Source organism: Panthera leo, chromosome A3 (genome assembly GCF_018350215.1).
Source record: "Panthera leo isolate Ple1 chromosome A3, P.leo_Ple1_pat1.1, whole genome shotgun sequence".
NCBI classification, from domain to species: Eukaryota; Metazoa; Chordata; class Mammalia; order Carnivora; family Felidae; genus Panthera; species Panthera leo.
This window is the reverse complement of record NC_056681.1, coordinates 108916995-108939340: the sequence shown is the minus strand read 5'-3', so window position 1 is coordinate 108939340 and position 22346 is coordinate 108916995. Positions and strand designations below refer to the sequence as shown.

Sequence of the window (22346 nt, the reverse complement as noted above, 5' to 3'; positions counted from 1 at the left end):
ATCTCTTTGACCTCAGTTGCAGCAATTTCTTACTCAGCACATCTCCAAAGGCAAGGGAATCAAAAGCAAAAATGAACTATTGGGACCTCATCAAGATAAGAACTTCTGCACTGCAAAGGAAACACTCAGCAAAACTAAAAGGCAACGGATGGAATGGGAAAAGATATTTGCAAATGGCATATCGGATAAAAGGCTAGTATCCAAAATCTATAAAGAACTTACCAAACTCAACACCTGAAAAACCAATAATCCAGTGAAGAAATGGGCAGAAGACACGAATAGACACTTTTCCAAAGAAGACATCCAGATGGCCAACAGACACATGAAAATATGCTCAATGTCACTCATCATCAGGGAAATACAAATCAAAGCCAGACTGAGATACCACCTCACACTGGTCAGAGTGGCTAAAATGAACAAATCAGGAAACTACAGATGCTGGTGAGGATGTTGAGAAATGGGAACCCTCTTGCACTGTTGGTGGGAATGCAAACTGGTGCAGCCACTCTGGAAAACAGTGTGGAGGTTCCTCAAGAAAATTAAAAATAGAGCTACCCTATGACCCAGCAATAGCAGTACTAGGAATTTACCCAAGGGATACAGGAGTACTGATGCGTAGGGGCACTGTACCCTAATGTTTACAGCAGCACTCTCAACAATAGCCAAATTACGGAAAGGGCCTAAATGTCCATCAACTGATAAATGGATAAAGAAGATGTAGTTTATATACTTAATGGAATACTACTTGGCAATGAGAAAGAATGAAATCATACCATTTGTAGTAACATGGATGGAACTGGAAGGTATTATGCTGAGTGGAACAAGTCAGTCAGAGAAGGGCAGATATCATATGTTTTCACTCATATGTGGATCTTGAGAAACTGAACAGAAGACCATAGGGGAAGGGAAGGGGGAAAAAATAGATACAGACAGAGAGAGAGGGAAGCAAACCACAAGAGACTATGAAATACAGAGAACAAACTAAGGGCGGATGGGAGGCTGGGGGAGAGGGAAAATGGGTGATGGGCATTGAGGAAGGCACTTGCTGGGATGAGCACCAGGTGTTGTATGCAAGCCAATTTGACAATAAATTATACTCATAAAAAAATGAAGAATAAAAAAAAAATAAAATTAGGCTTTGATTGTTTTTCATTGCTTTTTTAGGATAAAAATAAAAATTATTAAGATGGACTGGCTCCCGTTTGACTCCTCTTAATACGGCTTCTTCTCCCTATGCCTCTCTGTTATCCTAGTCCTGTGTCTGCCTGTTAGCTTTCATCCTGCCTCTGGTCTTTGTCTATACTCTTCCTTCTGTATGAAATGCTTTCCTCTCTTCATCATATGGTTAACACCTTCTCCTACACCAGATTAGAACTCAACTGTCCTTTTCTGGAGGAAACCTTGCCTGACCCCTCTTGACGAAATCCAACCCACTCTTCTAGGTTCACATTGGCACAATGTACTTCTCATACATTGTGTATGCTCATGCATTGTGTATTGCTTATAACAGTTGTAATTTTATACTGGTGTTCACGACTACTTCATTCACGTGTGACACCTCTACTGAATTTTGGACCCCATGAAATTTAAAGTTGTCTGTGTTTACTCACTCTTATATGTTAGGCATCAATCATAGCATAGATGTTCAATAAATATTTATAGGACAAGCGAATAAATGAACCAAAATGCTCTTCCATTGTTCTTTTTTTAGAGTCATGCTTAGATCTGTCTCTGCCTTTTTAAGAAATGTTCTAAGCAGGGGAGGATGCTGAGGGACTGGTCAAAAATCAGGAAAATCAAGTAACATGGAAACAAAATAAGTTGGTCCCTTGCAATTAGGCTTCTCATAAGAATTCTTTGTTTCTTCCTTAAAGATGAAACTGGAATATTAAAATTGATATTTTGGTCCCAGAATGATAAACTTAAAAACCATAATTAAAACATGTCTACTATTGAGACTGGTGGTACACTTTGTCCTTCTTACCTGTAAGCCTCAAATGATTGAGCCACCCAAATGATTGTGTCATCAACGGGATCACAAAGCCCAAGTCTTTACCCACTTTTTTAATGCTTCACTTCTAACATGGGAAGCTACCTTTTCAAGAGATCTCCTGCTACATTGTCAAGCCTCTGACTAGGCTCGGCTATAGTTGCCTTGAAGTAAGAGGGTCAGTGTTTTTAAGGGTAAGATATAGTTTGGGATGGTATTGAAAAGGGTAATCCTGGGGAAGTGAAGGCAATTATTAAGACCAAGTATGAAACAATGCCTGGTAGCCAAAAGTGAGTTCATATCAAAAATTTCTACAGAGAGAGTTATAGCTTCTGAAGTGGGAATGTAATACATGGTCTGGTTTAAAAAAAGAAACAAACTAAATATGAGAGAAAATACAAGGAATGATCCAGAAATTAGAGTAGATAGGGTGCATGTCAGGGGCAGAAAGGTATCATGGGACAAGTAAGGCCATGGATGTGCTGGTCTGGAACACAAGACAAAATATTACTGGTTAAGTTGGTTTTGTTGACTAGTAAACTAGATGGATTTGAGGCATTTTTATCTGTTCTTGCTCTTCATGTGATATTTTCTTCCCGATTCTTGCATCACTTTTGTTATCTCAGAAACACATCAGGAGCAAGACAGAAGCTCTTAGGTGGCTTATTAGTACTGGGACAAGTTGATCCTTCCTTCCACAAAGACATTCATTCCTCAATAAAATAGAACTTTCAGTCAAGTAGTTGGTCCTTAAAAGAAAGAAAAGAAAAGAAAAGAAAGCATGAACTCCGTCCCTTTTTTGACTAAATACTGAGAACCAACTTGTCTATTTCTAAGTAGAAACTTTCTTTCTTTATACATGTTAAATGCATATTTTTTCTTTAAAAAAAAAAGCCATTTGGCCCCTTTATTCCTGAGTTCTTGATAGAAAAACAAAATGGTCAATAACTCATTTCAACATCCACATTTAGCTGAGAAGCTTTTGGTGATTCAACCCCACAGATGTAGGTAAAAGGTTCCAGAGAGCAAGTGGGAGTCATGAGTTTACCAAAACTCTGTGAACACATTCTTTTTAAGGCTTGAAAAACCCCAAGGCTTGCCCTTGTTTTAGGAAGAATAACTACCGGAGAAGTTTCAGGCCACTAGAAGATATGGCCCATCATGAGGAGGGCAGGGACAGCTGGGCCCAGGCCACAGTTGGCATGTCACCCGCATCCCACCCCCCTCCTGTCTTGCAGCTCTCCCCAGAGATATCCACTGGGTGGGAAGTCTGTTGCCAGAGAACACAGTCTGATGTTTTCCATTCCTGATCCAGGAAGTCCCCCTTCCCCTGCCACCCCCACATCCTCAGCCCTGCAAACAACTTTTATAGAGGAGAAGGGGAGCAAAGCTGAAAAAGGCAAATATCCCTGGTGGAGTTTGAAGAGAGGGGCCCCTTGTTCAAGGATTTCTCCTCTAGACTTGAAAGGACACTTCAGAGTCACTCATCTTAGTTCTGATCTTTCTCAGTATGTAAGAAGCCACTAAGAAAATTTACCCTGGGAAGAAAAATTCCTGAAGCTGAGTTAGACACAGATAGCTGTTACCACATGATCTGGCCGTTAGTTACCTCTGACTTTGTCTTCCCACTCCCCTCTATGCTGGACTGGGCTGCAGCCACTCAGGCCTCCTTGCTGATTGTCAAACAGCTAAACATGCTCCTCACTCACGGCCTCTGCCCACCCTGGTCATGCTCCCACAGATCTGTATGGCCTGCTCTCTCGCTTCATCCAGGGCTCTGCTCAAATGTCATTCTGGCAGACACATCTTTCCTGGCCATCCTGCTCATACCCTTATTCTATTTTATTTTCTTTCGTAGCACTATTTTCTACCACTTGATGCATTTTATGGTCATGTTTGTTTGTAATACAGCTCACTTGACTAGAATATAAGATCCATAGAGAAGAGACCTTCCTGCTATACCCACAGCACACAGTGGGTGCTCAGTAAATATTTGAGGAAGGAAGGAACGAAGGAAGGAACGAAGGAAAGAAAGAAAGAAAGAAAGAAAGAAAGAAAGAAAGAAAGGAGGGAGGGAGGATTGTAGGGAGGGATGGAAGGGGGAAAACAGAAGAATGGAGGGAGTTGGGAGAGAGGAGGAAGAAGGGGATGAGATGAGAGGTGAACAGAGAGCTAAATGGGGTCTCTGAAAGTAGACATGGGAGGCACCCAAAGAAACATTCCTACTTCATCCATTCCCTGTGCCTGGGATAATCCATTCTGAGTGGTAAAGAAATATCTTGACTTCATGTTAAATGAACTATTGGTCATGTTATTGTCTTCCATCCCCCAAACCCACGTTAGCCTCTGCGTTAGTGCCTATTCTTTTGTTCTGCCGTGTTAACCCTAACTAGTCCCAAGCCCTTTCAGAAAGGTAGCCCTGCCCTGATCCTCAGTCTGATGGCTGGAGACCCTTCTGCCTTGCCTTACAGAAGTCTGCCCTCCTCCGTTGTCCCCATCCCAGCCTAGCAGCAGCCTGTGCTACCTGAAACACTTTCCCAATGTCAGTTGATGGGAACCCCCCTGACTCCTGTCTGCTACACAAACAGAGCCAACCCCAGCTGCCACAGTGATTTTCAGTCTTGTGCTGGATTCCAAACCTCTTCTCTTGCCCACCTTTGGTTATTGCAGAATAGACCATCTTTCTCTGTACCCAAGACATCATTAAAAGTTATAGAAAAGAGAATTTAAAAAGAAAACAATTAAAAAGTGAGATGGCATATGTGGATATATACATATGTATCATATATATGTATATATCAGAAGGCCTTTGGCCTAATAATAACATGTCACATCAAGGCAAATGACCAAAAAAGTAAAATTTCCCGACTTACCTCCCTGAAGTGGACTCATCTGCGGAGATATGGGCCTGGATGGGGTTCTAATTACTTCCTGCCCTTTAATTAGAAGGGCCTGTCAAATCCAGAGTTGACCCAATGGATCAGTATATAGGTCTAAGCTAAGGCAGCAAATGGTGATTCCCTCTGAGATGCCAAAAAAAACCTGGGCTCCCCTAGGTAAGCCATGGCTGGCCTTGGCTTTTTGGAGGTCCTGCATGACCAGCAAGTTCTCCCTGATCTGTGCAGGCCCTTGTCCCTGACACAAACCCCCAACATTGACCTAGAACCAGTGCCAGGTGGCTTCGGCCTGGAGTTTTTCTCAGCTAGACTCACTATCCTGGGAGTTTCCCAGAAAGTCATTGTCCTTCCACAGCCATCTCTCAATGCAGTGAGATTGTTTGTGGGAGAAAGTTGATGGATGAAGGGTGATGTCACAAGCTGCAGCCAGGCTGTTTTTCTTGAAGGCTGCCCACACAGTACTATAATCATGCAAACTGAAATTCAGGAAATAAAATGGAACACAGATAGTTTGTCATCCTTGTTAGCAATGGAATTGATGAATGAAAGGTCCAATCATCCAAAAGTCCTTGAATTGGGTCTTCTTGTTCAAGAAGACAACAACAAAAATTGGCTTTTAAGTTGCAAAGTAGACAAACTGAACAATAAATAGTTGTTGAAATAGTTGTTTGAGCTTCATCTCCCATTCTTGCTCCTGATCTGTGGTTTCCTAACCACAGTATGCAGAGCCAAGTGGAAACAAACTACCCAAATTCCGAATTATTAAAAACTGGATAAGCAGATTGAACAACTGAGAGAAGCCATATTTTCATAGTTTCCTGGGTGATTATTAAATACGATAGAACATTGTCTACTTTGTTATAGATTAGACACCCAGACTCACTTCCAAGAAAGGCTTCAGGTGAGCAAATGGTTGCCCTCAATTTTTCACTTTCCTTTTCTATGGCCCACCTAGGAGAGACTGAGGAGTTGAACCAGTCAGGAAGTTCAGCAGTTCTCAAGACATACTACAGACAAAAAGATGTAGTTTAAAAAAAACAACTGCTTTCTGGGGTGCCTGGGTGGCTCCGTTGGTTAAGCACCAACTTCAGCTCAGGTCATGATCTCGCAGTTCATGAGTTAGAGCCTTACGTCAGGCTCTGTATTGACAGCTCAAAGCCTGGAGCCTGTTTTGGATTCTGTGTCTCCCTTGCTCTCTCTCTCTCTCTCTCTCTCTCTCACTCTCTCAAAAATAAAATAAAAATTAAAAATCTTTCTTAAAAAACTACTGCTTTGGGGACAAATGTATGACCTGGCCAGAAAAAGGCCTTCTTAACCATTGGATTCTAAAGAATCCAGCAAAACTGAAAGTAACAGACAGGTACAAAATTCTAAACAAAAAGATGAGTTGATATCATAAGACACAGACAAATCAGGAAAGAATGGTGGGCAGTGGCTGTCAGACCAAACACATCAATGACATCCTAACATAGATTGTCAGGTCTGAACTAGTGATACAGCAAAGTTATAATTCTGATCCAAGTATGGGGGTTGGTTCCCCGCCCTCCTTCTGTACAATCTGCTGTATAGACATGCTTTGTTTGGTAGAGCTGTCCTTTATAGTACCCTTGGCAGACTCCTCCTAAGTGTTAGAATTCTTGGGTTTGGCTTCTCTTTTTATCTCTTCTCTTTCTACCCTTCCTACCTAGATCATTCTGATGGCTTTAAATAGCATCTCAAATCTCAAGCCTCAGGTCTGAGCTCCAGAATCATTGGTTCCAGTATCCACTATCCATCACCACTTGGATGTCCCATGGACACTGTTAACATGAAATGCACAAATCTTTCACTTGCTTCCTTGTAAAATATCTTTGTCCGCTTCCTATATGCCCCAGCTCAATAAATGGCATGCCCACTCATCCATTTCTCAACCCAGAAATGGGATCACATTCAACCCAAGTTCAGTCAATTCTACTTCCAAAATAGGTCTCAAAATTATCCATTTCATCCCATCCTCGCTGGCACTTTCCTAGTACAAGTCACCATCATCTTTTGCCCAAACTAATAACCAGTCTCCTTATATCCACTCTTGCTCCTTCAAATTCGTCCAGAGTTACTTCATCCATCAAAAGATGGATGATTGTGTCATTCTCTTTCAGTATATTCCCACTGAATTCAGGAGAGTCTAGTCTTCTTCCTGTGGCCTAAAGACTCCAAGATGTTGCTTTTGTTTATCTTTTGCCTTGTCTCATGCCCGCATTGTCTTCTGCCAGTTTCAATGGTCTTAAACGTGACAAGGTCTGTTTGTTTTTTAGCTCACTTGTTTATAATCTTCTTTTTCCATAAAACTGTTACTCATTTTGTCATTACTCTAAATCCTGTCCCTTAAAAGTGTCCTGCAGTAGGTATGCAATAAAAATGTATTAAACAAATGTTGATGGATGCTGGAAGTCAGAAAAAGAGCCACCTTGCATCAACTTGAATGGTTCCAGTAGTTGTTTGACTTTTGAAGAAGGAAGTATGCCAAACTATCTCCTCAATCAAAATATGCTTTTCCTGGGGTGCCTGGGTGGTTCAGTCAGTTAAGCCTCCAACTTTGGCTCAGGTCATGATTGCATGAATCGTGAATTTGAGCCCCACATTGGGCTCTGCGCTGACAGCACGGAGCCTGGAGCCCCCTTCAAGTTCTGTGTCTCCCTCTCTCTCTGCCCCTCCCCTGCTCACTCTCTCTCTCTCTCTTTCTCTCTCTCAAAAATAAATAAACTTTTAAAAAAATATGCTTGTCCTGTTTTCCTTTCTCTCAAGGTCTGACTTAGCAATACCGGTGAATTTAATAACTATTTGTTCTGGTCACTTACTATGAAACAAACTACCCTCTCAACATAACGGCTTAAGATGACAATCATCCATGTTATTATGTTCAGATATCTTGTGGGTCAGGTATATTTAATCAGGACACAGTAGCGGTGCCTTATCTCTGCTGCACAATGCTGGAACTTCAGCTGGAAAGATTCAGAGGCTGACAGCTACCTGATAGCTGGGAATTTAAACCATCAGGTAGCTCCTTCGCTCACATGTCTGGTTGCTAAGCTGAAAGAACTCAAAGATCAGACTGGTGACTAAATACCTTCTCATGGCCTGTCTACATGGCTTGGCTTGCTCACAGCATCATGGCCTCAGAGGTTTAAGAGCTAATGTTCCAGCAAACAAAGAGAGGAGGGCTTATCACTTTTTATGATCCAGCTCCCTACGTCAAATAGTGTAGTGTCACTTTCACCCTACTCTGCTGTTTAAACAATCACAAGCTCACTCAAATTCAAAGGAAAGGAAAGTAGACTCTCTTGAGGATTAAGGGACAAGGGCACCCTGTGGAAGAGAATGTGAGATGGGAGACATTGGCCATCTTTGGCAAATACCATCTACCACCTGTCACATGTTAAAGTACAGATGAAGAAGTGCTGTCTGCTCTACTCCCTTCCTTAGCTCACCCTACCTTCCTGCGTTCCTAGTCCTAATTATTTATAACATGTGGTCAACATACTGAGAATATTTTGCATCCCAAAAGAGTGAATCCCCTGGTGGGCTTTTCAAACCACACTAGAGGAAGTAAGGGAAAAGACTTGTAGCTCTAAGGTAGATGCCCTTAGATCTTACCCTTACACCAGGTAGAGACCCTACAGATCTTGAACTCCAAGATTTCCAGAGGCCACATGTCTGCTGATATCAAAGGGTCAGGTTTATATTCTTCACACATACATGTTAAGCATATACACCTGATCCTCATTACTCATGGGTTCTACCTTTGCAAATTTGCCTACTCACTACAATTTATTTGTAACCCCTAAATTAATATTCACAATACTTTCACAGTCATCTACAGACATGTGCAGAGCAACAAGAAATTTGAGTTGCCCCATGGGCTCATTAACAGCTGGGTCACACCGGACACTGCTTTGCCTCCTTCAGTGTTTCCATTCTCCCACACCGTACACAAGTGACCTTTTGTGGTCAGTGTAGTACCAGGTCTTTCACACTGGGAGTGTAGTGCTGATGCATAGTTAATTGGTCCTAAGCACACTAAGGCTGTAATGTGCCTTACATGTGTCAGGCAGCTTTATTCAGGCATGAGTTAGAATGCTGCTGGCTGTGAGCTCAATACTGATGAATCCATGATGTATGCTAATTAAGGTGCCTTTAATATGTGTCTTTTACACACGTAAAACAAGGTTATGTACACACATAAAACAAGGTCATTTGACAAAAATGTTGAGACCAGAGGCTCTTAGGAACCTAATTTTGTGTTTCTCCTAAGAGCAATTGTTTTGTATCTGCTAATTCAGTGTTTGCAGAGACTTTATGGACCATAACTACAATGAGTAATGAGAATCAACTGTAATATATATCAGGGCTGTTGTAAGCCCTAGAGATGAAATAGTGAACAAAAAAACACAAAAATGGAATTTACATTCTAGAGGAGAGAAGAAGACATAAAGGAAAAAATGATACAGTATGTTAGAAGGTGATAACCATTAAGGAAAAAATAAAGCAAGGGATGGGAGATGGGGAGTTTCCAGGGTGGACTTGTTTTTTTTTGTTGTTGACACTGTTGTTTTCTGTTTCATTTTGTTTTGTTTTTTCAAAACAGAATGATGAAGGTAGACCTGAAGAAGATTCAGATGACATTTGAGCACATGAAAGAGGTATGAGGAAGCAGGTTAAGCAACCTCTGGGAGGAAAGTAGAAGGAACAGACAGTACCCAGGGTGGTAATATACCTGACATGTCCAAACCAGAATGGGGCTCATGTGCCTGGAATGGAGCAAGTAGGAGATGAGGTCACACAGGTAAGAAAGTTCAGCTCAACGGGGCCTTCTAGCCCATTGTAATGATTGGAGTTTTCAATCTGAGTGAGAAACTGTCAGTAGCCTTGGTTGAAATAAGAGCATGATCAGAAGAATGTTGCAAAGATCTAGACTTGAAGGATGGTTATGGTAAGTTATGAAAAGTGATCAGAATCCAGATATATTCTGAAGGCAGAGCCAACAAGATTTGCCACTGCATTAGATGTGAGGTTGGGAAAGAAATAGTGACATCAAACATAACTCCAAGGTTTTTGGCCTGAGAAGTTGCAAGGATGATGTTGCCATTAACTGAGAAGGAAAAAAACAAAACTGTAGATGAAACAGGTGTGAGAGAGAATATCAGGGTTTCGAGTGTACCCATTTTAAGTTGAGGTGTCCAATTAGATTTCCAAGAAGAGATATAGCATAGATAACTGGGTGTTCAGGGCTAGAATCAGAGAAACCCACACTGGTAATATACCTTTTGAAGTCCTCAGTGTATGGATAGGATTTAGAGACATGAAACAAATGAGACCACCAAAGAATGACTGCAGGTTGGGAAGAAAAGAGAAAGGGTCCTCGATTGCAATCCCAGGTCACTCCACATTTTAAGAGATCAGAGAGACAAGGAATGAGCAGAGAAGTTTGAGAAGCAAGGTCTCCTAGAAGCTGACTGGAGACAGTGCTACCCAAACAGAGAGTGATAAATGGTGCCATCACGTCCAGAAGTCAGACAGAATGAGGACTGAGAAGTGACCATTGGACTAGCAACATAACAGTGATATGCTGGTTAAATGCTGCACAACAGGCTCTTGGGAGGGACAGAAATCCCTAATCTGTAGTTTGTCAGTTTCCATATTGAAAATACTCCTACCATGGCTGATTTCAAGCTATTAATGTGAGGTCACTGAATGCAGCTTTTAGAAGAGATGTGCACAATTGACTCTAAAGAGGCAGTACCAGCTGGCACTGGCACACCTCTGAATGCTAATGGTATTCATTGCCTCTGAAGGCTTTGGCTTTGGCTTCCAAGGGGGAACTGCCTGGTCAAGTGTACTCGGCATGGCTGAACTGCATCACCTAGACAGAGCCAGTCAACATTTATCTTATCAATCAACGATCATTTAGTGAGGACAGCTAAAGGACCTCACTGGAGGTACTGGGACCCAGAGCAGGATATCATGGTCCCTGAAGCCTAGACTCATGCTAACCTTTAAAAGAGAGAGCATTCCAACAATGAAAAAGTGTAAGGCACATCCCCTAAGCCCACAAAAAGTGCAGAGTGGAGTTACACAGCCCCAAGACAAGGAACACCAAGGACTGCCGGCAGCCACCAGAAGCCAGGAGAGAGGTGTGGAATAGATTCTTTCTCAGAACCTCCAAAAGGAACCAACCCTGCCAGGCCCTTGATTTTGTACTTCTGGTCTCCAGAAATTTTGTTGATGTAAGCTGCGGTAATTTGTTATGACAGCCCTAGGAAATGAACACAGATTGTTAGGATGACAGCATTTCTCACAGAAACATGAGAGAAAAGGAGAGGAAAAAAAGAAGATTAAGAAGTATGGTCCCTGAAGCCGAGTGAAAACAGCATGCCCAGGAAGAAGGAATGATCCCTGCCCTGCTGCCTGTAACAAGTTCTGATCCTGACCTGCTCATCATGGACTACGCTGTTCGCTTCAAAGCTGTAAAGTAACCTCCTCAGTGGCCCCTGGTGGTGCCTACCCCTTCCCCCTAGTTCTGTCTTCACATGTAGGCATCAGACAAAATTCACTGCTTTAACAGAATTAAACCATCATGAGCCATTAACACATCAGTTCTGTGGGAAGCAGTTCTCTGGTGATTTAATGTAGAGTGAGAGAGGAGAGAAAGACCCAACAAGAAACTACCTGGGAGTCCTGGGTGCTTGGGAATATTAGCAAGAAATGGAGAGAGGACTACAATGGAGGTGATAAAGAATAAGAATAAATCATGCTCGTGTCCTTATATTTTTGTGTTGGCTGTTCAGGGACCAAAAGTGGTCATTTGATGAATTCCATTTAAAGCCACTTACTAAGGACCTGCTAAGAGCAATACACTCCATTAGACGGCTAGCAGAGCTGCAAAGATACATAGATCCATGTAATAGATCCATCTTCAGGGAAGAAGGCTGACTCTCGGAGGAAGGGAACATGTATTGTCGTGAGTGAGCAGAGGGAAGAAAAATGTTACCACACCCCTCAGCTTCTGGGTAATGACGCTCCCGAAAGAGAGCAGAGTTTTTAACATTGAGAGGTCCGTGGAGCTCTTCCTTCTCCAGATGGAGGTCACGGACACCACAGCAGACTAAAGACTTCACGGGAATCTGGCGGCTCAGAGATCTTCCCTTAGGTCTCCTTACCCTCCTACCCATATTCTGAACAAAAGTTCCATGTGAAGGAGTTCAGGTGGAGAACCCACTGGAAGAGTCTTTGTCATTATAAGCAGGAAGAAAATGGCAAATGGGATAATTATTTGTTTAGTTCAGTCCCCTTGGAGTCCTATATTTTCCTCAGCTTTTCATGGTTTGGGGATAAAAGTTGTTTTTAGGCCTAAGGGACTCAGCTGATCGGCCGGTCTCCCAGTTCATCTTTCAGGAGTGGGCACAGCTTTGGGAGACCAGTTTTTACCCTCTGAGCTCTTGCATTCCGTCCCAAATAAATATGTATTAAGAAAATGACGCCAAGTGGAGCAAAGTTCAGGAGTGGGAGGAAAGTTGACATAAAAGCCTCAGCGACAACAGCTGGCCCCAGGAACGAATGACAGAACTGAAGGGGATATTAGTGAGTGGAGCTGAGCCAGTCACATAGCAAAGTTTTGCAGGAAGAAAAAAGGGAACAGGGAATTAATTACAACGAATTCCTCCTAAAACACTGAGAGTTGGAGGCCGCGCATAGGTTATTCAAAGGGTAACTTCGAACGCTGCAAGGTTTCAGAGCACTTCTTACAAAGGAAGCTGCAGGGATCTCTGCCAAGCATATGGAATTTCCAAGTCAAAGTCAAGGGAACTGGCTTCCGAGCCTCCTGGAAGTGGATATGTGGACACAGATGGCAGTTTTGCTTTCAGGTTTAGCGAGGAGTAAACTTCGGCTCCTTTGGTTTTCTTACTCGTCTCTATCCCCTGCTGATATTTCCCTTGGCAGAGAATGACTGCACTGACCAAGCCAAATGCAAGCAATAAAATCCAGCAATGCTTTCTATTGTATTAACTCCAGCAAGGGGTTAGAAGGCCCCGGGACAAACATGACTGCTGTGACATTGGAGCTTCATGGTCTAAAGGGGCAGACCAGACCCTGGAGAAGTCTAGTGTGTGGAGCAGAGGCTGAGAATGGGGATTGGAGTTGGTGGTCACGCCAACTTTGTTTACTTTTGGTAACTCTTCTCAGAGGATGGTGGGCAGACCAAAAAATCATTCTGGAGAGGAAGCCAAACAAATAAATATTTCAGGAAGGCTGCAAATGAAGAGAGACTTTTCTAATAAAGCTAATTGGACCGTGGAGAGGCTGCCAAATGCTGCTCACTCTGATCTGTTTTGTTGGCAGTGAAAGTAAGTGAAATAATTGCTAGCCCTTTCTTAGAAGTGACCCTTGTTGAGAAAAAAAAAAAAAATCCTGTGTTTTGCTAAGTGGTCTGTCTCTGAAGAACACTGTGAGCAAAAGAGAAACTCTAGCTGTGACTTTGGCCAAGTCAGGTAGTCATGCAATTCAGGACGGGGCTGGGTCCCAAGCATTCCACTTGATGCAGAAAATGAACCACCAGGGGGACCTGGGTGGCTTAGTCGGTTGAGCTTCTAACTTTGGCTCAGGGTCATGATCTCATGGCTCATGAGTTCGAGCCCCATGTCGGGCTCTGTGCTGACAGCTCGGAGCCTGGAGCCTGCTTTGGATTCTGTGTCTCCCTCTCTGTTTCTGCCCTTCTCCCCTTCGCTCTCTCTCTCAAAAGTAAATAAAAACATTAAAAAAATTTTAAAAAGAAAAAGAAAACGAAACAGATGAGGGGAGAAGGTATAGTACGACGTTGTTGTTGTTGTTGTTGTTGTTGTTGTTGTTGTTGTTGAATATTCTTTGGGCAAGGGTGCCTGGGTGTCTCAGTTGGTTAAGCATCCCACTCGATTTCAGCTCAGGTCACGATCTCGCAGTTCATGAGTTTGAGCCTCACATCAGGCTCTGCACTGACAGTTTGGAGGCTGCTTAGGATTCTCTCCCTCTCTCTCTGCCCCTCCTCTGTTTGCATGTGCTCACTCTCTCTCTCTCTCCAAATAAATAAATAAACAGTAAAAAATATATTTTAAAATATTAAATTTAAAATTAAAAAAAAAATTAACGTTCTTTGGGCAGAAGGTCACCACGCCCTAAGCCTGACCTGGAACCGCCCATCACCTCCCAGCTATTTGTACTAAAATTAAGTTGGCCAGAGGGATGAGGTGAAAGGTAAATAAGATTCCTTGTTAGTCCATGGTTTTGAACCCAAAGTATTCTCTTGTGGACACAAAGAGGATGTGGTAGAGTCAAAAGCATTCACTGAACAGTTCCCCTGTTGTTTTAAATCAATTAAAATTGATTTAAATGTGTCTGAGGACACATTTGATGAGACAGCAAACTTGCTTCTTGCCCATCATTGGAAATCAGTGTGACCAGTTCAAACCCCATCCATCCTCTTCTCACCAACCCAATTTCACAACAGGAAATCCGTACCCTTATAGAGACGGTATGGGTTAGCCAAGCAGAAGAAAACCTTTCAGACACAGAATGCAGAGGGCCTCTGTTATTTAATATCTCATGAACTACTCTCCTCATGATCAGAGAGCAGACCCCACTAGCATAAGTCACAGAGGAGCTGAGTTTGCATGGGGTGGAGGGTTGAAGGAAAGGTCTAGAACCAGAGTGTCATGTGGCATGGTCCAACCTAACAGCCTAAGTGAGGAGCCCTGGGAAGCGTGGGGATGGCGTGAGAACAGAGGTAGAGAGAGACAGAGCCTGGCTAATTCTTGGGTCAGCCCTGCGTGTCAAAATACCCTCTCGTCAGCCAGTTTCTGAGGCTTGGCTTGTCTCCACCTGGAGACATTTCTTTCGTCACTCCTGCTTCCCTCCTGGGAACATTACTCAAGCTGAGGAAAAGTTTGTGCTGCCTTGAACTTGAAACTAACTTGTGGCACAATCTAGTTACCAACATGGAATGATTTGGGGGGGCTCTGGGAAAACACTCTACTGCCCAACAGCTTCCACACCTTTGTGCCAAACCGCTTATCATTCCCGTATGGGTCACGTGCCCTTTGCTTTCTTCTGGTGATCTTCTTTATACGTGCATCTATCTTTCAACTTCCACTGGTCTAAACGTATGGCAGCATGGTTGAGGGCCTTCTGGTTCCAGATATTCCCCGGGGGGGCTGCTACAATTTGGATGTGCTAAGGATGTGGAAATGTAAAGGCATGCTCTCTTACTGAGAACAGTCTGCTATCAGAAAACACCACTCATTTGCTGTAGACCTGTAAACTGAGGAAGGCGGGCTTTTCTTGACGTATGATAAACTGGTCCAAAGCTTGCCTGGTTAATTAGGTTCGTTACAAAAATAGGTTAATTGCTGCTCCTGGGATGGCAGCCCCTCAGTGCCCTGCTCCTCCCTCCTCTCCAGTTCCTTACCACCACCCCCAACCCCTACCTGGGTTCTGGCCCCCTTTTTCTCTTATTTGGATTACCTACTCAACAGCCTCCACATTTGTCTGCTACAATCCCATCATTTCAAGGTGGTGCAGTGTACCTATTTACAATGCAAATCTGACCACGTTTCTCTCCCACCTCAGACCTCCTTCTGCCCCCATGTTTCCTAGAAAAGAACATCTGATGAGGCCTGCAAACCCCTGCCTGACTCTTCAGTGCCACCTGTCCCCCTCCTGCTGCCCTTCAGATGAGCAAGATGTCCCTTACTGACACCAAGCTATTTCTCTGACTCTGCTTCTGCTGTCACCTGTGCTCCAGGGCCACTTCTGTGCCTCCCTTGGCCAACCGCTATAGGTCAATGAAGACTCAGCCCAGGAGACTGTCCCTCGGCCGAGGCCCCTTCTCCTCCCTAAATACCTTGTATGCTTTCATCACAACACCCCCGTGAGGTATCATTACGAACTGTTCAATGAGTCTCTCCTCATTTCTTGACAGCAGTGAATGGATCTCATTCATTACAACCCCAACATCTAGGCCAGTGCTTCTCAACTGAGAGGTATTTTTTCCTCCCCAGGGGATATTTGGCAATGTCTGGAGACATTTTTGGTTGTCATAACTGGGTGGGCGGTGCTACTAATACCTAGTGAGTAGTGGTCAGGGGTACTGCTAAACACCTACCAATGCACAGGACAGTCTCCCACAAAAAGAAGTTATCAGGCCTCAAAATGTCCATAGAAACCTTGATCTAGAACAAAGCGTACATACCTAATGCTGCTTAATGGGAAAAAAAAAAATGTGAATATATGTCACTGAATCAAACTCTGCTCCCAAGCAAGGTCCATGTGATAGTTATTAGGTTGAGAGAAGGATTCAAATGAATGTACTCCTTCTTTCATGATGATTTAGTTTAAGCCTGATCTCCCATTGTGTTCTGAAAGTTCAGCTCCAGGAAAGGTATTTCAGGAATCAACTGAACAAACAAGAATGGTATCTTGGGACAGTTCTCTACTAAGAATTCTTAACCTGGAATAGAATCAAAGAATGTCAGAAATAAAAGGGGTTGTATAAACCACCCAGTTCAACCTACCAATTTTATAAGTGGGGATTCTAGGTCCTGCTTGATAAAGTGACTCACTCAAGGTCACCTTGCTAGGAATGATGGGAGTCTGGGAGCCAGTGGAAGAATGGCCTGTGTTGTGACTTCACCAAAAATAAATATAAGACTGTAGGGCCCATCTATGAGTCTCTAATAGAGACTGGGACCAGGGTGAGGAGGTGAAAAGGGTAGGTGGGGGGGGGGGGTTAGATTTGCCCCCTTGGAGAGATAAGGACAAGAGAAAAATATAGAGAGCTGGGAAAGAAACTTTATAATATATCTTGGTTTTCTGAACTTCCAGACCTTTCCTCAAAACTCATGCTACTGAATTTGATGTCAGCCTGGTGCTAAAGTCTATACCCTGACACTTCAGATCACACACAATCCAAACCTTTCCACCTGCCAGTGTCTCTCATTGGAAGCAGCATTGATATTCTGGACAGGACAATTCTTTGTTTCAGGACTGTTTGGCATCCCCAAATGTCTGTTGTATCTCCAACCATGATCATCAGAAGAGAAGCCTAAACATTTCCAAATACCCCCTAGGAATATGGTACTGCTTCTCCTCCCTGACCTTTCAATCAGGAACTATCAGTGACCAGATGGCAGAGTCGCATTTTTATTGAGCAAAGTACATCTTTGTTGGGACAAGAAAGCAATCAGAATAGTAGACTAGAGTGGTCTTAATAACCATCTTCATCAAAATGACCTGTGGAGTCTGCTAAAAATAAGATTCCCACCTCAGGGGATAGAATGCAAGAATATATATTTTGAGCAGTTTCACCAGGTGATTCCTATGTACACTAAAAGGTTTGAGAAGCATGTCTTAGCACTAGCTCTGAACCTTGCCTCCAAGAAGAATCAATGTTTAAAAACACCACTGCTTATATGCCACTCTTAGGGATCCTGAGTTAATTTGACTACATTGGGGCCCTGGCATGAGATGTTTTAAAAGCTCCCAAGATGATTCTGATATTCATCTAGGATTAAGAAACACTATTACTAAGGAGTACTGCAAAATAAGATGTGACCACAAATTCATTTTCCCCTTCTTTCTTCTGAATTAGATACAAATAACTTAAGACTCAACAACTTCTCAACCTTGGTTACATCCCCCAAGAAGCTTTATAAAATCCTAATGTCCGAACCATACCACATACCATTGAAGTAGGAATTTTGGGGGATAGGACTCAGGCATCAGTATGTTTAAGGGTCGGCAGTTGCCTCCAATGTGCAGCCAAGTTTGAGAACCACTGATTCAGACTATTTGCCCATATTCTCCCGTAATCTTCTGCTCTTGGCTTCTTCTATCTCTCCTCCAACCTCCGGGCTTCCAACGTCTGAGAGAACTTGTGGAGTGGGGGTTAGATGAGACTGGTGAGGGGATAAAGAGCAAGATTTGGCCCGTTCTTCTTTCCACTGAATTCCTGGCCATCACTTATCTAGCACTCTGGGAGTAAAGGACAGTGGAGAACCCTCCAGATTTACTGTTATATATTTCCAAGAGGAAGATTCTTGAACAAGCACCAAGCTTGTTTTTTTTTTTTTTTATTTTAATCTCTGTTCTTCCCAGAGGTTTCTAAATATTGTTGTAGGATAAAGATTTCAGCTTTTGTTCCTCCCCAACATTTCATTTATGTGGCACAAACAGGTCAAAGAAGCAATGGAAAGTTGGAAGCCATTCTCTTCTAATTAGCAGAAGTCACAATGGCTGAAATTACTTTAGCAGTAACAGAGCCAGCACAAGCACCTGGAATGTTAATTACTGTCACTGGTAACATGACTGCTTTCATAACTAAGAAGGATTATTAATATGTCACCGCTGCAGTTAGGACTCATAAAAGACTTCCATCCTATGTCTATTTGGGTAATGACCCCCAAATCTGCCTTTGGGTGGATTGGAAGGTCCCATGTGCCCCCCCCCCTTTAAAGAAATGCTAAATCTGACCTCATTGCTAAAGGCAGAAGAGTAACATGAGCATAGAGACAGAGATGCCTCCTCTTTGACATGTTTTATAGTCATGTCAAAACAGGGGCTGCCTGTACCCCTCATTTTGCCAACTCCAGCCCAATTTGTTGCTGCTGCTGCCTTGAGATGTAAGAGAAGATTGTTCTTTCTATGCTAGGCTAGGCCCCAAGTGCTCAGAATAAAACTAAGTCTGGAGTGTTCTGGCTCCTAGGGTTAGATTCTTTCAATACACATACACATGCATGTGTGTGCGTGCACACGCAGTGCACGCGCGCGCACACACACACACACACACACACACACACGTTCTCTCTAAGACATATCATTTGCATTGCGCTGGTGGATCCTGGTGTTGAGTTGGGAATCACTGGTCTACACTCTTCTTTCCTCTTACTCAGTAGTCCTTCCCTGCCACATGGTCTCACTTAGGACCAACTCTGATCATCAGATAGTTTAGCAAATCTGAACTGCAAATCCTTCCTCCTCCAGGAGAAACCCTTCTCCTTGCGTAAACTTACATCAGCAAACAAAGATGAGGGTAGGGAGGGAAGAGCACAGGATGACAACACATAACAATAGGATCTAAATCTAAATCAAAAATGTCCTCCAACAGGTCAATACTTGCCTGAAAACTGCAAACCCCAAAAGGGATCACTCAAGTGATTCTTCCCAGAATTCCAGGCATTTTCTACCCCAAATGGCCTCTTACAACTTAACATGGTGGTTACAACTTAACACGTAGTTCCCACCACTTACTATTTATTGAGCATTGTACTAAGCCCTTTACATATGAGATCTTAATCTTCACATGACCCAAGGAGGGAGGCATGACATCACTATCCCCACTTAAGAGGATGAAATGTGCCCAAGTTTACTCAGCCAGGAAGTGTGAGAATCTGAGTCAAGGTGTGCCTGGATCTGGAAATACACACCATTAACTGCTGTGCTTTATGCATTGGCTCACCCTGCTACTCTGACTGCCAGTACTGGCCAACCTTGCTTTCTGCCTATCATTCCAGTATGTGTCACATGCCCTTTGCTTTCTTCCTGTGACCCTCTTTAAACACTCATCTATCTCTCAACTTCCATATGGCTGGATGTGTGGCATGGTCTTGCCATTTCTCTGTGCTTTTATCATAGTTTCTGTCATCACATTTGTTGACCTCCCCACTCTTACAGTCTTGGTTTAGTTCTCGCTGAGATGGGAGAGGTCTTTATCAACCAGTTTCATGGTTCTTTAACTGGATCCCAGCCATGGCATCTTTGTGTTCTATTCCTTTTACCAGTGCCTTGGTACTATAAACATCTAGAAGCTAATATTCCAGGTTTGTTACAGGTACCCCCTTTTCTCTTCCCTCTGCTTCCCTGCACTTGTTTTCCCAACCACAAACTTAGAACCAGTTCTCCAGAGGTTTGGTCAGAAGCACTTTTTTTGGCACCAAGAACATTAGGAAGTAGTAGGTCTGCCAAACACCTTTATTCTCTCCCACTTCAAGGTGAGTTACTTGTCTGTCCATACTCTTCTTAGACTAACCATCTAAATGTTTTCACTACCAATTGCATTGCACAATTGTGCACTATAGTGTTTTGTACCTTCCCAGTACCCCTGATTGTGATTTAGGGAATCATCCTTGCCTTTTAGTCTATATACAATCAATCTATGACCTTGGGGTGGACATGTGATCCAGACCTTCCCACTCAGAATATGATTTCTCATTGGCCAAAGGATTGGCTCAATGATGTAGACAAATAAAGCCAATAAGAATTAAATCTAGACTAGTCTTCAAGCAACTGGAAGAGATTCCAACTCTTTACTTCTGGACTTGTAGTCATGAGGATATAAGCTGAAGTTGCTGGCAGCCACTGGTCCACAAAGAGTAGACAGTCTATGTGAAAAAAGAAGAAAGCAGAGCCAAGAATTGGAGAGTGACTGGGTCCCTATGACATTGTCTGAGGCTTTGAACCCAGCCATGACTCAAGCATACCCATAGACTCTTCAGCTACATAAGAAAATAAATTATCTTTTTGTTTAAGCTGGTTGGGTTGGTTCTCTGTTACCTAAGTGAAAAGGTTCACAATACAATATTCTTCTCATGGGTCATTGAATGATTCCTCATGCAAAAGAATAATCCAGATGCTGTTCTGGGATAGACTGGTACAAAAACATCTCTCTGATAATATACACCCTTATGTCCAGAATCTTGTAGACACATGAGAAATGCCTTTGTAAATAGTAAACCAAGTACTGATGAAGTAATATTCATATACTTTAGTGTGCATTTGACTTTCTCAGTATGAGAGTTAACTGAGGAAGCATAGAAAACATATAAGGCTCTGGGTGCTGATTCCCAGGGTATGCTAGAATGGGGTGTTAAGGGAAGAGGCTAGATTTGGAAAAGATAGAAAGAATCAATATGTATTAAAAATGAACATCTTAATTTTGCCTGAGGCCATGTTTCCATTAACTGGCTTTTGGACCTGAATCAAGAGTAGCAGAATTGAAAACTTAATAAAAACAAAACCCATGGAGAGAAAATTTTTCATAATAGCCCAAGTGAAAGTAATGACATGAGCTAATCCAACTTGAAGTTTAAACAAAGAAATTACTCCATGCAATGGGACTGCTTCATTTTGTTTCAGAACTAAATACCATGAAGTAGACTGTAGGTCAGGGAACCTGGCCTAAATACACTAGAGGATGGGAGAGATGGAGATTAATTACTCTGCTAGAGGAGACAGGGAAAAGGAACAAGAAGTTCTTCCATGGCAAACGACCATAAAGCTTTTAAAAAGAAGTATTCAAATAGCACTTCAACCCATAATGCAAGTTATGAGAAGCTTATTGGGCAAAATGTTGTTGATTTTTAAAATTCACTGAAAAACAGTCAATTAAATTTTTAATTTCCTTTTTATGATTGATGCACTTGACTTTTCAGGACCAGCGCCTATAAATTGGCATTCAGATATTAAGGTCAGTGGGAAGATGAAACATTTAAGCCTTCCTTTAAGGAAGGTAGTCTGCCACATTTTTCATGTCATTGTGCACACAGAAAATGACAATAATTTTATGGCATAATGTAAAAGGACTCAGTCATTTGAGGAAGAGGTTGCTATCCTGGGCCACCCCAGGTCCACCCAGATCCCAAAGACAGGAATACCTCTTTTCCACACAAGCAAGCTGAGTCCACCAGTTAGGAAAGTGAGTCAAAGACTCTCTGCAGGGGTAAGCCCACACTGAGGTCACATGGAGAAGAGGACAAGGCACTGAAGTAGAGGGCAAAGACTGGCACTTTGGTTCTAGCTCTGCCAAGTGCAGGACATTGGACAAGGCCCTTAGTCTCAGTGAAACTTACTCTGCTTACACATAAAACAGGTTTGAAGATATCTTACATTCCCTACCTTACAGGGTCACTAAGATCAAGAGTACCATGTTCATGACCGTAACTGGCAACCATGGAGTGCTAGAGAAATGTATGGCGTGATGATGATGATGGGTGTGGTGATGATGTTTTCTCCCCACCCCCACCTCCAACTACTCAAGACTTCCAGGAGTCACTTTCTCAAGACTTCCAGGAGTTACCCCGCAATGGACAAGAACTGACACTGAGGAGAACAATAAGCTGCTGAAGAGAATGACTGGGAGCATAGAGTGTGGGAAGCTAGTCTGCAGCTCAGCTTTTGTGTTGGGCCAAAGAGCTAATGGGGTTTTGGCTTCGTGAGCACCTCTGTTGAAACTCCCTGGGGAATTTTGCTTTATGAAATTCCCAGCCACATAGGATCCCACTGGGTTGGTGATTAGGAGCCTGGAGGGCTCTCTTTTCGACGAGAAAATGTGTTTGAAGTCTGCTGGGAAGAGCTGTAGGAGGGAGTTGGGGGGTTCTTCCCTGACTCCCACTGTGCGT

At 42.9% G+C, this 22346-nt stretch overlaps 1 protein-coding gene across 1 annotated transcript in view; it reads left to right on the top strand.

The window, feature by feature from the left end:
- The first annotated feature begins 5053 nt into the window (after positions 1–5053).
- Positions 5054–22346, top strand: part of LOC122215264 (NADH-quinone oxidoreductase subunit I-like) — a 38258-nt gene continuing 20965 nt past the window's right edge. The window contains 3 exon segments of the mRNA XM_042930337.1: positions 5054–5257; positions 8532–8596; positions 9512–9566. Coding sequence (XP_042786271.1) covers positions 5054–5257; positions 8532–8596; positions 9512–9566 — 324 coding nt within the window.